Source organism: Amyelois transitella, chromosome 16 (genome assembly GCF_032362555.1).
Source record: "Amyelois transitella isolate CPQ chromosome 16, ilAmyTran1.1, whole genome shotgun sequence".
Lineage (NCBI taxonomy): Eukaryota > Metazoa > Arthropoda > Insecta > Lepidoptera > Pyralidae > Amyelois > Amyelois transitella.
Window position 1 is genome coordinate 5,717,262 of NC_083519.1, and position 15,871 is coordinate 5,733,132.

General features: G+C 36.8%; 2 protein-coding genes across 2 annotated transcripts in view; one reads left to right on the top strand and one right to left on the bottom strand.

Annotated features, from left to right (window-relative positions):
- Positions 1–2,148: 2,148 nt before the first annotated feature.
- Positions 2,149–2,799, top strand: LOC132902671 (uncharacterized). Its single transcript, XM_060948641.1, has one exon. It carries the CDS (start codon positions 2,149–2,151, stop codon positions 2,797–2,799), a length of 651 nt encoding a protein of 216 aa, XP_060804624.1.
- A 39-nt stretch (positions 2,800–2,838) lies between these two features.
- Positions 2,839–15,871, bottom strand: part of LOC106129575 (phorbol ester/diacylglycerol-binding protein unc-13) — a 58,460-nt gene continuing 45,427 nt past the window's right edge. Inside the window, exons 6-12 of the mRNA XM_060948642.1 lie at positions 7,615–7,728; positions 6,478–6,593; positions 5,739–5,842; positions 4,687–4,772; positions 4,138–4,255; positions 3,610–3,832; positions 2,839–2,955 (exon numbers count right to left, since the gene is read on the bottom strand). Coding sequence (XP_060804625.1) covers positions 2,839–2,955; positions 3,610–3,832; positions 4,138–4,255; positions 4,687–4,772; positions 5,739–5,842; positions 6,478–6,593; positions 7,615–7,728 — 878 coding nt within the window. The remainder of the gene's footprint in view (positions 2,956–3,609; positions 3,833–4,137; positions 4,256–4,686; positions 4,773–5,738; positions 5,843–6,477; positions 6,594–7,614; positions 7,729–15,871) is intronic.

The following is a 15,871-nucleotide window of genomic DNA, read 5'->3' on the forward strand; positions in this document are numbered from 1 at the left end:
TAAAAAAGGTCATGCCAAATATAGAATTCGTTGTTAATAAAATAATAATACCAAGCGGCTTTTAAACACTAGCCGAAGTTTCTGAGCAAGTTCTGTGCATGAAATCAAAGAAATCTGAGGCGAAACGTATGTTTTTTTAGCTATCTCAAACAGTCTGATATATCATCTGATGCCAGTATGAAAAGTCGAAATTTATCAAAATATGCCAACTTAATTCTGATTTATTGTTAGTTGTTTTAGTTGATTTATTGTTATAATTAGTTGTTGTTGTTTGTTTTTGTTATTCTGAAATGACTCTAGTGTTTAAAAAAAGCTATCCTGTATGTAGTGGCATTAATATTACCAGCTGCAGGTGGTGTGGCGTGAGGAGTTTCGTCGAAAAATGGTTGCATGCCATCTTCGTCGTAACTATAACAAAAAAAAACATGTTATTCTTTCAATGATCTTCCATAATAATTGTGCTGATCTGTTAGATTCCTTTCAAATAAATGAATGAAAATTCAAAGAGTAAAAGTACAAATATTATAAATGCATTACAAAGGTCGTACCCTCAATATGAAATAACAAAAGCTTCACCTGGGGCTCTACTCCGATGTGTAAGAATATTAAGAAAGAAAATACTGGGTTACTCGTGAAGGTCTAATCTATAAGTACTTTCATAAAATCACGCCTTTTTCCCGAAGGGGTAGACAGAGATTATATCTTTCCACTTACCACGATCACTGCGTACTTTTTAATCAATTAAATTTATCATCAAAAGCAAGTCTAGTAATTTTTTAATGTAAAAAATAAACCTCCTTTCTCTTTTCATAATAAAGACATGTCGTATGTATGTTCTCTCTTTGTACTTTTAGTATGAAACTATAAATGCTTTTGAATTGTACATACCTTGAATTATAATTAGTATCTTGATAGGGTTCAATGGCAGTGTCCTGATATTCTTGCTGATATCCGAAGCTATCATAACCGTAACTTGCGTTAGGTATTGTCTTCTCGGGTTCTGAAATGGTAATATTTTGTTAAACCTGGCGCAAATACCCTAAAGTTTTATAAACTACCAAATCATCATTATCCAAAGTGAGGTGACCTAATAGCTATGGCTGATTTTGGAAAAAAATAATACATGCGATTACGTTTATTTTTTCGTAGCAGCAGCCAGAGGCTCTATCTATCCACATGCCATGATTTCTGCTGACTTCTCATTATACAAAAATCAATATTTTTCGTAAGCTCATCTTGACAAGCACCTTTTGCCAAAACGTTGTCGATTTGATCTTGTCGTTTATGACAGGCCAACTATATATACATTTATTCTCACGTATGGCTACACTTCATCTTATGTATCTCATTCCGATTTATATGGCTAGATAAATTGATAATAAAATCATTGGTTATTTTATCACTAGTCCTTATTCACACCAATATACTATGATTAAAAATAGAATTATGAGAAATCATTACCGGTATCAGGTATGTAAGGCACATGCGTGTGCGCGGGGGCGGGGGGAGTAGGCAGTGCGTGTGCAGGCACGAGCGGCGGGTAGACTGCGCGCGGGGGGCGCGGCAGGCGACGGTTGCGCCCGCGCAGGGAGCCAGACTCGCTGCTCGGGGGCACAGGCAACGCCCGCCCGCGCTTTGGCGTTGATGATGGCGTCGCTGGAATATCGGAAATAAGGTTTTAGGATTTGACTGATTTATTTTAAGGAATACTTTTAGTGACTTTGATGGGAAGCTTGAAGCTTGAAGAATGGAAGATGTGGTGACAGTTCCCTTTAAGGAAGAAGTGGAGAGTTCATTTTACACACCACCAAATCCAAATTTCATGATTACGGATTAGTAAATTATTTATTAAACAAAAAGAATTTAGATTTCAGTAAAATTACTGGTAAAGCAAAAATGTGGACTTCAAAGATAATTTTGTTCAAATAGAATAAGTAAGAGAATAATGAATAGAAAAAAAGTAATAAAGTTACGTAAAAACGATATAAAAATTACCAGGAAGACTAGCCGTTGTCCGTCTCGGCCGAGGTCGGTACGGCGCCATCTCATTATAGTCCGAGTAGCGGGACGAAGGCGGAAGCTGTATAAAAATATGAATAAACGTATAATACTTATATTTTATTTTGTCATGTGACTAGATTGTGTCCTATGGTGAACTTCTACAGTTTGGATGGCATAACAACAACTCCAGCAAAGGAAATCAGATACCTAGGCACCTATATAACCGCAACACTAAACAGAAATAATACAGTGCATGCACGTTGCAAACAAGCACTCAAAAATGCCAAAATACTCAAAAAACTCATAGAGGAATCCCGCATGGAATGGCAAACAAGACGATTGTTGTATAAAATGGTAATAGAACCAACAATGATATACGGCCTCAAATGCGCGGCCATAACAAAAGCCAACAGAGCAAAACTAAGAAGATATGAACGAATAATACTACGAGACTTGCTTAACAACACCGGCCCACACCACACAAAGATACATGAAATCTTAAATGGCAAAACAGTCACAAAGAGAATTAAATGCCTACGAATGTGCTACTATGGCCATATCCTCCGGCGCCCAACCCCGCATTTGCTAAACGCGGCTTATCAATACCAAGCAATAAAACTAAAAGTGGGACGACCCATCTTTACTTGGATAGACTCTCTAACACAAGACATGAAATATTACAACAAAAATCCCACAGAATGGGCAGATATCGCGATAAACAAAACAGAGTTTATCAAAGCAGCTCAAGAAATCTACGAACTCGCAGAAACCGACAGTGAACCAGAAGAAGAACTATGACGAAAACTTAAAAAAGGAAGAAAAGAAAATCGCATCACATCAACGCTCTCCCCCGTCGAAATACCCGTCCTCCTCAGTTCCTATATTGGCTATAGGCTGTATAGTCGGTCGATTGTGGTCGACTGGTTGCGGCTGGTCGGCCTTCCTCTCCCATCCCTGAGCGTGTCACTCCCTATAAAATCTGTGCCCCCTGGTGTATCCAGCTAGACTGGGTCAGGCTTTGCTTGGCTGGGTGTGGTACCAATGTTCATGTTCATGTTCATGTGACTAGATTGTGTCCTATGGAGAACCTACGATTTTCCTGTATATGTCATCGGCATGGGAGTAAGAAAGTCGGCAACTGCGAGGCAAAGGGCCAAAACACACTGATAGAGCTAGCCTCCAAAAGTTAATTTTAGTATACGAATATCGTGGGAACTTCAATGCTGGTCTGCGAAGAAAAAATATAGTATTCTCCAGCTTTTCGTGCAAATAAAAATAAAGAGTATAAAAGTCAATTAAGGGAAAATGTTGACATTCTTCTTTTGGGTTACCCTAAACATTGTCCGAATGTCAATATAGTATGTAATATGCCTTGCAGCTGATCTAGGGGGCCTTCGAGTTTTTCCGGGCTCTATATATCCTGAATCCTCTGAAAACATTATATATGTATATTAATCTCTGTCTATTCCTTATCATCTAGTATAAACCTGCTCCGGCGGTACCTGTGGCATCTAGATTACCGGACATCTGGACCCTTACTCCATAGGCGTCTGGAGTCCTCGCAAAAGTCCTTGAAGTTAATAAAAGGGATAAGTTAGTAACAATCACCTGTTTCGGCGGTATCTGCGGCAGCTGTACCACCGAAGACCTCCGCTTGTTGAGCATGTTCTCGTACTCCGTCGGCGTCAGGCCGTAGCCGTCGTCGTAGAAGTACTGCCCCCCGCTGTCCCATTGTCGGGAGTCCTCTCCGAGGTACGACGTCTGGTACGGATAGCTGCTCGAGTCGTGGAACTCCTCGTAGCTGGCCTGTTGCGATATATGCGAATGGTCCCTGGATTGAAAACAAATAGCGATTATGAGAGCTGAACGTTACGAACCTCCCTCTGCAAAAAAAAGAAAGCGCCGGTACTTTCTAATGTGTATCCATCGGACATGTCAGTCCTTTTAGCTTATTCTAGGTCATATTTACCATGTTAGGCGCGGGGCTAGCTACCTGTAACTATTCGAATCTCATTTTTATCATCATGCCAAACAGCTGAACGTGGCCCGTCAGTCTTTTCCGTTAGACTGTTGACTCTGTCTACCCCGCAAGGGATAAAGACGTGATTATATGTATGAATGTTTGTGTATAATTACCAGAGTACAACTGTCACTTGCCTAATGTACGTGTTAGTGGCGTATGCATCGTATCCGTACCCCATGGTCTCGTCATACAGCGTGTTCTGACGCTCGAGGCTAGGTCGCCGCTGGTCCTCTGTAACACAACAATAACAACGGTCAATTACCAATTAACATATGTTTTTAAAAAATAAATAAAAATTTATCTTCACTTAACATGTGTATGCATTGAATGAAGAAACTGAACTAAACAATATAAACCTTTTTCCCTTTATTTTGTACTGGACCGGAGCCAAGTCTGGAGTTTGGTCAGAGTAATTTTGCTCAGCAATTTTCCGAAATGACGGAGAGGTTGCATGAGGAAGAGTATAGATCTGCATATGGTGTCAGACAATCTCATCATTTTTCCCTTATATTTATTAAAGAAATTTATAATTATCCAAATTCTTGTATTCACAAACAGAATTATTTAATTTTATAAATAAAACTTTAACTAAAGAAGTTTCAGAGCTTATTAATATAATTTAAAAAAAGAACATTAGATTACACTAAAACAAATGAGCGTACCTGTGGATTGCCAATCGTGCGCCGTCCGCCATGAGATGGCAGACTCCACGCTGGCTTGGGCGTGCAGCTGCGACCATGTTTCTATCCTAAAATGTAGACAACAAAATACTTGTCATAAAATATGTTTTAAATTGTCATCATTAATTAAACGTTTATTTATTTCACTAATATAATTATACACTACTCAAAAAAAGAAAGGATAAAGCAAGCTTTATTCCTTACTTCTTTTTAGTAAGAGAATACTTTTCAGTTTTCTTCCACCTGGCTTTACTCCCGCTTACATTCTCATCACTCAAGAGAAAAGCGGGGTATGCTTTTGACCATAGACTCTGGATAACGTGAGTCAGGTTTTTACACGAAGGGACTTCTATCTGACCTCCGCAACCTTTGCACGTAAACCTAACCCGTATGAGATCGACCATGGTTACACATTCAATTGCCTGTTGTGTCCTGATATTTTCTTTTACCAGCTTTATTCATTAGTAACATGTAAATTGTAAATATTATTTTTGTAACGTTAAAGGGTAGAAGGAAATAACGCTTATCTTATGTTCACTTAATAAAACCTACCTACAAGACATTTTCTTAAAGACGACTATCGACTTTCTAGGGCTTCGCTCCCGTGGGACCCTATATTTGACACCGAGTAATTCTATATCCAAACCACATTTCATCAAATCTGTCTAAAGTATTTACCCGTGAAAACGCAATGGACAGATTTCGCAATTATAATTTAGTTTTTCGCCTTATATAGATTGTTTCAACTATTAAAAAAACTAACATACTGTGCCAACCCATTGTTTCAACTATTGAAAAAACTAACATACAACGTGTCAAAAATGAAGATTGTTTCAAATTTTAATTAAGGCGGTAACAAATAACTGAAGCTGCAATACGAAAAATTATAGTGGAATTATAGTGCAACACAATTTTGCTAAACCAGTGATTTGACAGCTCCGATTAAACCCCATAAAAAAATATATTGAGCTATTTTGTAATAGAGATTGTTTCGAACATACAGATTAACAACAAAAAGAAAAATGTTTTATTACCTATTTGTCCTCGGCTGGCTATTATAATACAGAGGGTCGGTGTCCCCGTGTATGTGGTACTCTTCCCTCTCGTAGGAGTTTTCCCTGGACACCTCCAGTGACCTCTGCAACGGGAATTATTCATGGGTTGAGAGGGAGTCGACGACCTTTGTGATTAAGTTTGTCAAGGATACAAAGTAGGCTGTGTGGCATATACGAGATAGTTATCTTTGTTCGTGGTATTTTGGCTTCTTTTCTTTTTAAGTGCTATATTGAACGCGCAGCTTGTGACGTAGTCTAATAGCTTTTCATTTCTCATGTATTTAAATTAAAACAAGGTTACAAGGTTGTGTTTAAGTAATTACATATAATTTATACATATAATTTTCTTGTAATTAAAATATTAACCTCTACTTGAACAATATTAACATGTTAACTGTGCGCAATCAGTTGATTCAAATTCACTGTCAAAAACTTAAGTACACCTAAGACTTCCTTTATTATAAAAACCTCGACAAAACCATTATATGGAAAATCGGAATAGTGTAGAAAAAACTGATAATATAGCTTTCAATTAAGCTTATAAAAATTCTCACTCTCTCATGTTTGCGGGTTACTTGTTGCGCCCTCCTCTATAATGTTTCAGGGCCTGGATTTACTAGATCAAAAGACAGAAATACTTCCTACCCGGATAAATTAACATCTATGTAATAAAATCCAATTTTATGTAAAACCAATAGGCTATATACAAGGAACTTACCTGTGGAGTGTGCATCTGGTGAGCGGCCGTGCGAAATTGAGAAGCGCTGCAATTGGCATGCTGGCCCACCGGGTAGTTGAGGTCCGACGTGTAGTCCGAGTCCTCGGAATATCCCGCTGGAAACAATTACAAAACGACTATGTAATAATGTTATAAAGTTGTGAATTCAACTCTTATGTATAGGTGATACTTCTAAAATTTCGCTTCGCTTAGTAATTGATAGATTTAAAATGCAAACATGTCTTTCTATTGTTGACGGCACCGTTTTAAAAAAGCAATTGTTCATGATACTGCATTTTTTGTTATTCCTTTTTGTGTTAAGTATATTATTTATACGGAATAAGACCCACAACTCCACGCGTGTATGTAAAACAACAAATTCTGTTAATTTCCATTACCGTGAAAATATAAGAATATTTTCTCTTATTGCTAACGAACATGTCGCCAAATTTCAACTTCCTAAACTAGGTAAGTAGTTTCTTCTGTACGTTGTCATCATCCACTCAATAATGCAAAAGATTACATAGAGAATTTGAAAACTAGATTTGGGAATAAGAATAATTTTATCCCAAATTTTCCAACAAAGAAATGGTCTAAATAACAACAAGTAAAGCACAAATTTTGGGCTTTTTGGCGAAACTTAGCTAAACATGGTAAAACTAACATAACTGAAATAACTTATCACATAATACATTTACGTAGAAGTCTTAAAGTTTGTTGGCAGGTACTTCGCAAGTGCAGGGTTCAAACCGCAAGTGCTCCGTACTTTCCTTAGTGGCCTGTTGCCAGTTTGTTATGAAATTACCACAATCCGCACCCGACTTTTACTAATAATATTTTGTTGTACCTTCACGAAGTTAGGAATGGCGTTTCAGCAGGTAATTTAGTCCTTGCTCTGTGTGGTGAAGGATTCGAATTGGTAATTTCAAAATAAATAAAAACTAATAGATTTGAAGGGATATGACATAAATATGAGGAAAGACATAGCTAGATGCATCTGTCACCTTGCCTGCTCCACTCGCTCGGCGTCCAGCGCGCCATTAAGCAGGTCCAGCTTCCACTGCAGGTCCACGCACCAATTGTCCCTTCTGCATCAGGTACCCGCCTATTATATTGACAAGGAGAGAGTTTACTCACAGTGAGCAATATACTGCATCTGTCGCCTGGCCTGCTCCGCTCGCTCGGCGTCCAGCGCGCCATTGAGCAGGTCCAGCTTCCTCTGCAGGTCCGCACCACCTGTCCCTTCGGCATCTGGAAAAATATAAACAAAAACTTATTGATACGAATAATTTACATAAGTCAGGAGGAGAGATTGGAACTAAGAAATTAGTATTGGTAGTCGTTATTTCTTAAATCATTTGGGCCAAGTCTGAATTAAACTTGTCAAAAAAAAAAGCATTTTATTTTTCAATTTTCTAAATAATTATGATGTTGCAATGACACGGATAAAAAAGTTATTTTCGTTGCTTTAGTTATGTATAAAAAAATTATGTCCGTTGCTTTAGTTTATTAAGTTCCTTGTTGTTTTATTATTTAAGACTAAAAAGCTCAACTCGAAATATAATTCAAAACTTAAATAAGTGCATGTCACGTTATATATATAGACACAGGCGACGGCCGATGCCACACACCCACTCATTCTTATCTCTCCGCTGCTCTAAGCGTGGCAAAGGCTCATTTTTCTCACAAATCCCTTGGAGACAGTCTACCAATCATTGACCTCTCTCGCTTGCGACCCAATTTCTTACATTAAATTTACTCCCCGATCGACCACCCCGGAATATAATAGCGTAGTTATAGTTTTACTTATTACTCCACTTTATCGGATTAAACGAGAAATTAACCAAGCCACTCCTGTAACTAATTGCGGGGAATGTTGGCGTAAGGTTAATATTAAATTGTTCTACGTTGCGTCTTATGTTTTGATTGTTCGTGCAGATATTAATTTCCCTTAAAATCAAAGGTTTTCTTTCTGTGTCGACATGACAATTATTGTGCGGTGAACCTACTCATAAAATATTTCTGCAATCTTTCATTATCTCTTCTTGTTTATCAAACTAAGTCTTATTAGTTTAAGGTTTAAGTATATGTAGAAATATTTGTATTAAACACGAACCAGGTAATATGTATAATTATTTTAATAACGATTACGTAACGCAGCCTTTAATAATTTGAAAGCGCTTACATTTTTGCGGTAGGTTGCAATTAGCATACTAAAGTACGTCGTGAATCACTGGCAATCACGCCCGTGTAAGGCCGGGACTCCACCAAAGCGGAGACGAGACGAGCGGAGAGGAGATGTTTTTTAAACAACCAATAGAATTGAGTTATTGACACGTCTCCTCTCCGCTCAGCTTCAGTGGAGATCGCTGTGCGGAGATGTGTAATATTTGTATGTCGCGATGGAAGCGGAGATGTGAGCTGTGCGCGGACGACGCGCAGTGGAGACGAGAGATGTGCGTACTGAGCACTCAACGCCCCGCACCCGAGCTGAAAAACATCTCTTCTCGCACAGCACACAGCACACCGCACACATCTCCGCTTTGGTGGAGTCCCGCGAGCTGAAAAACATCTCTTCTCGCACAGCACACAGCACACCGCACACATCTCTGCTTTGGTGGAGTCCCGGCCTGACGCGCGCCTCAACCTCGTGTTATTGATGATTTATACTTTGATTTAACCATAAAATGTAATAAATGTTTATACTGCGGGATATATTGTTCCGTATGATTCTCGGCACTTAAGCATATGACTACTCTTTTTTCCCATGGAAAACATAAAAAGTAACTAAAGAAATCAGCTTTTCCCATGATCCCAAATGAGTAAGATTCCCCTGCAAAGAGGTCAAACAGGAGCCGCTTCGTGTAAAAACGTATTACCCAATCCAGAGTCATGGTCAATAGATACACCTAGGACTCGTCTCCAGAGAGGTGAGGACACAACCGGGCCTAACAGCCAAGAGGATAATGAATGAACCTACATTTTGGAGCTACATTATGGTATATATAGGGTATCCCTTGCGGAGTAGAGAAAGCCAACAGTCTGAAAAGACTGAAAGGCCAAGTTCAGTTATACGGCTTCAGATGGAATTGAGATTGAAATTGCTAGCCTATCGCCTACAATAAGAATCCCAAGTATTTCCCTTAGTCGCTTTTTACGACATCCGTGAGAAAAACATGGAGTGGTCCAAACGTACCAGGAACAACACGACGGCTATGTAAAAAGAGAATCAAGAAACAAATCGCCCTAGCATATAGAAGGATCAATTTGCGTGACTCATGCCATGTCAACTACAGTAAGTAGAGAATTACTCGCCTTCCATTCTACTTGGTACCCGATATTATAGCTAGAGCGAGTATTTTTTTTTATATTTCGTTACCTAAATTCCTAGTCAAATATAATTTAAACAAAGTTTTAATCACAAAGATAACATATTTTAAGCTATTTAACCAGAGATTTGAATATATAGCATTTTCTATATAAGTTGAGACATCACTACATAGTATAAAACAAAGTCGCCCATTTTGTCTGTAGTCCCTTCGTATGCATAAAACTTTAAAACTACGCAACGGATTTTGATGCGGTTTTCACTAATAGAAAGAGTATTTTCTCCGACAGGTTTTTATATATAATTGAAATACATTGAAACTATATTAGCTGAGTTATAGCGATTTATGTCCAAGAAGTCAGAAAAAAAATCTAATTGAAGATTGCATTTGTGCGTGCGCCGCTTATACCGTTGGATACAAGTAAGAACAATGTATAGCAAAAACATTGGTCTTTATTAGTTCTACAAAAAAGTCCGCGATGACATATATCCAGCTTTTTTATTTAAGTCACAAAAACTACTTTTCTGTATTAAAAAAACATTTAATTCGTTGGGTGATGTTTAACTGGTGATATAACCAATAATACATATATCCTTATCAAAATAAGTAAGTTCATCATCACGAGCATTTAATTTAGATTATTTTTGCAGTTTACAGTGTGTTATTTAGACATATAGTTTAGGAGATATCACGATATTAGTATTGCGGCACGGTACGGGCCGGCCGCGGCGGCGGGGGCAGCGTCCCTATAAATAGCGTAGGGGGGGGCGATCAAAGAAGAGTCACAGAAACCAAAAAACATTTTAATATTTTAAACGCGGTTAAGGGAAAGAGAAGTTATTGTGAATTGAAAATTAGTATCCAATATGTGTTGGTGCGTTGACTGTATTTGTCGAAGTAGCGGGATACACGCAAACGAAGTGGCGCGGGTCAGCTAGTAGGTAAATATAAAATTCAACAGGGGTATATTCCCTGTCAATTGCCAAATGAAATATTCGAACTTTTATTAAGGCCATTCGTTTCACCAAAGTATTAAAGACTTAGTCGAAGAATACTTTGAGAATAAAAAAAAATGATAAGCCCATGAAAGCGAAATGAGGTTTATTCACTGTCCTATTTCAAAAATTGCAGTTCCTGCTTGTCAAAGTATGAGTTACAACATATTTCGTTCTTCAGTTTTAAAATACCCCACCGTTCCCTTACTCTGCATCATAAGCTAATCCTAAAGTCATTAAAGATTAATTGACAACACGGGCACCATTACCATAAATTATGTTTCTGGATGATCTTCTTATCCCTCCTAAATCTCTTAAAATTATATATTTTATCGCCTTTTTCTGTCAGCGAAATTACTGAACTGCACATAAAAAGCTGTTGTACTGTCGTAAATTAGCTGTCAGGATATAATAAAAGGCAGATTATACCATAAACGGCAGAAAGGTAATCATTCTGTCTCGACCACATCTACGCCCACACAATCGTTCGTCCATCAAAGGTTAATTGAACCTAAACCCAATGTTAATATTGGCTTTAAAGCCCTTTTTACACATGAAATTTCATCTTTGAAGCGGTTTATTTGCTTTAACATTATTGAATTCTGTTTAACTAGAGACCTACAGGAACCTGAACAACGCATTTAATTAAGCAAAAAGTACATAATATTTTAATATTGTTTAGCTTATAATATTTACTTATTTTTAATTCAATATACTTATAATAATTTAAAACAACAACAACTAATCTATTTTCGTAGTACTGGTGCTGCGTAGACCATAGCGTCGTAGAGATAACTGCTACGCCGTAGACCATCTACGAAGCAGACTAGCGACCGACTAAAGTATTATTAGAAGCGGGGTCAACGCGACTACTCTAAAGATGGCCTCGTTTCGTCTCACGACACCGTCCGATGTAAGAAGACATCTGAAAATATCCGACATTTACGAAAGTTCGTATATTCTGAGGATCACTTGAAACTGCGGAGGTCAATAACTTTGGGCAACGCATTGATGCGCTTTTGAAAGAACGAAAATTATTTTTGTCAGCTTAAACGATTAATAAGTTAAAATAATTTATACATTTTCTTTTAATATACTATTTCAACCTATAATAGAAGGGAATGTCCTCTCAAACCTTTGTAGTTTATAGACTGAGGTTTGTCCGGAATGCACTAAGTGCAACTTTGTACATATATACAGAAAGCGATAATGTATTACAAATATATTATGTATTATATGTATTAAAAATAATAAATATATAGCTTTGTTAATGTTTTGTTTTGCACACCAGACCATAGTCAAATTATTTTTCTTCAAAATTACATAATGTCCAAAAATACAATGGAACATGAAGCATTCAAAAAAGGGATAAACGAAATAGTATTTGTTCCAGAAACGCGGCGATTCAGCAATATGCTCAGGGAATAACGTTGTCATCCCACATAAGCATTCAAAACAACCTGAAGCCGACACTAAGAATCTATAGGGTAGTTTAATCCTATGACGTTATGGTAAGGCCAAATCATCGCGAGGAAACCAGCGCATGCAGGATTTGTTACCATGATCCAATATATATCAGGTTCTGGCAAATGTTGCGGAGGTCAAACAGCGCTTCGTATAAAAACCTGATTATTTCAATCGAGATTCAATTCACAGATATACTTCAGGTTCATCGCTGGAGACGTGACAAATACTACACGTTACTAACTGTGTGTGTGTCTACTAATATTTCAACTACCAGGTCAAAATACGGAGCGTAGGAAGCTAAAATTTGCCATTTTTATATTATTTAGAAAACGTAGGAACTAAGAAATGAAGTTCCGACGGAAACTGGAATTTTGTTTTAATGTACACGTATGTACAGGTATAGGATTAGATGAAAACATTCCCCCATTGTGACATAACATAAGATTGACTTCGATAATAATTCTCCAGTAACGTGAAGTGTACGCACTGTTCTTAAGCGAATAAATCCACATTTACTCTCTGTGCACCATTTTCAACCGGCGTCATTTGGAAACATTTTCATTAGTAGATGAGTGTTATGCCGTTTCAGAAAGCTCTTTGTTTCCACAACATAAGAATACCTATTATTAAAAATATAACAAAAGTTCAAGCACCCACTCAAAGATATTTTTGTAGTTTTGTAGGTATTGTATAATAACTTCTTGTCTTAGAAATAATTTAAGACAACCTATGTACCTAACCCCGCCTACTCCTTGCTTTATTTTATTTTATGTAAGCAACTAAAATAATTATATGTACATTAATTCTAATGAGTACAAGTATGATGTGTCATCATTTTAAATCTTACGCAGTTTTATACACAGATCGGGATCGAAATACAATATGGTGTACTTATCATTTGTAATTCATTTCTTATTCCGAAATCTATATTATTAGTAATGTTATGAAATAAAAATGTTACTTTGATAACCAATAAGGTATTAACTCTGATTTCTTCGCATGATTGCATGCATTGCATTGATTTTGTTTATGTGGCAAGAGTGCCACATATTTTTAAATAGTTATTTTTATTCGTACTTTACCAGCCTAGCGCACATGATTAAATAGTTTATATTTTAGAACTTTATAAAAGGTGATTTATAAATGCAAATTAAACTATTTGCCACAATATAAAGTAAGCATAAAATGAAGCATACACGTGCTCACCGTTAGATACGAGTATACCGCATAATCACATCATTAGGTAACTCAGTCACTAAAACAAAACAGATTAAGGATCAGTGACAGTGAGGAATCGAGAACCGTGATGCTGATTAATCGTAGAACTTTTGCGAGCAAAGCAAAGCTAATCTTAAGTAATTACGGGATTGCCACACATTACTTACCAACTCACTTGATATTATGCAAAAAGTATTTCATAAAAAAGTTCGGCACAACATGAAAACTTATTGCGTAAAAAGGACTTTGAAGTTATGAACTGGCTGAATACTCATCGAAAACATAAAAAAACTAATTTGAATTTTGAATACAACCCGTAATGACATTTTCTGATAATTGTAAATCGAACGCGATAGAGCGTAACATGAAACACGGATTCACTTATCCGCTGACGTACACAAACTGAGCGGTTATCCCGTAACATTCGGGTTGGCATTCGAAATTGAAACTGATGCTGTTATTCCCACGTGAGACATATTGTCCCGCGCCATGATTCCTAACTTGATCCCCAGAAGCACTCAACTAATCACTCGTGACAGTAACGTAGTAATTTAGATATGACGAAATATTACTACAAACGCAATTCAATAAAATAAAATCATAATCTCAGTCAGTCTCAGTCTCCTCTGCAGAAAAGTGGAGATGTGACTGTCACCAGGAGGAAACTACCGAAATAAACCTGGAAAATTATTTTCCCGTTTACCTTTTTTATTCACTTCAATCTTAATATCTACTCATATATATTTATTTAACAATGTAGTTAAATCCTGTGAACAAGATTTATTCATGAAATCCATTATTCATATAAAATATGGAAACACTACATATTATTCGCATGTGTTTAGCGTAGTAGTTTATAACCTGGAGGTAGATTATCATTGGACAATGTGATACTTATAAAGACATGGAGCTCAAATTTATATTTAAATATGACATGGAAGTATCCTTATTATTTTGTACTTAAGTAATACCTTGTAGTTTGGCTGTAAAAGCGCCATAGACGATACGAGTACCTTCGTATTTTTATAAATAGCATTATTGCTACAAGCTTTCTCCCAATTCCGTCCTGCACACTATATGAACTAAGCAAAACTTCATGAAAATCGGTTAACGGTGTGTGAGATTAGATAAACAAATTTACCTCCGCATTTATAATATAAATCTATATCGATATATAAAATAACAAAAATAAAATAGTAAGAATTGCTACTGAGATATAATTAGATTAAACCGTAACTAATAAATAAGCTTTGCTAGCCCATTTGCCCAAATTATCCTATTATTACGTGAGAACTATCACAATTGGTTTATCGTTCAACCCCCAAGAGGCTGGTTTCAACTGAAATTAGGTAGTCTATTTTCTAGATGTCCTGCGTTATTAGTACTAACTAGTTGAGAATTGTAATGCATTGAAAATGGAGGTAATTAGTATTCATGTCTCAATCTTTATTTCTCATTATCTTTCATCATTACATGTTCCCAATTACAACCTCGGCTGATATTTTAAAACTTGAAAGCCCAGAGTTTAGTAGGCGATCCCATGGGTATCCCATATGGGGTAGACAGTGCCGTCCATAACATACAACAATGATATACGACATGTACTCTGAATTCTGCGTGGCGCCATCGTAAGACCACATTCAGCTGCTTAATAATGGCGATTATGCATATCAAAGATGAGACCACATTCAAAATTACTTTCGATAGTGACAGTGGGTTGCTGGTTTATCGCCTAAAAGAAGTTTCCCATTAAAGACCGTCCTCGAAATGAATTTTCTTAAAAATACCCGAACCGGAATAGAAACTGCTATATAGAGTAATGTTTTCTTTGCTACAAGACCATTATGGAAGCTTGTACTTAGACGAATCTGATTACTTCCTTAGACATCTTTTACGTCCTCTTGTACAATTATAATATAAAATGGTCTTAGTGCCGGGAACCACACGACACGCTTGCAAAACACCATATAAGTCAGCATGGGAAGTATAAGGAAAAACATGAAAAGCTATTTTTTTTCTGTAGTAAAAAATGAAAAGTCAAAGACATTGTTGAAAAAAATATGGAAATTTATATTAAACTCATTATAAAGGGCAATTTGGTCCAAGCGTCATAAATTAATGTCGTGAGTTGCTCTTTCGAACATAAGCTGGAATGTGATTTAGGTGACGCGGACCCTGAATTAAACGTGGTTTACGTGATATACACCTATCATAATACCGTGATTATACATCATATCACTATCACTACATAGTACAATGTCCCTACCCGAGTCAGTCCCTATGTCTGTATATATGTATTATATGCTTAGATCTATAAAACTACACAACGGATTTTGATGCAGTTTTTTTTTTATAAAGTGATTTAAGAGGAAAGAAGGTGCGTGT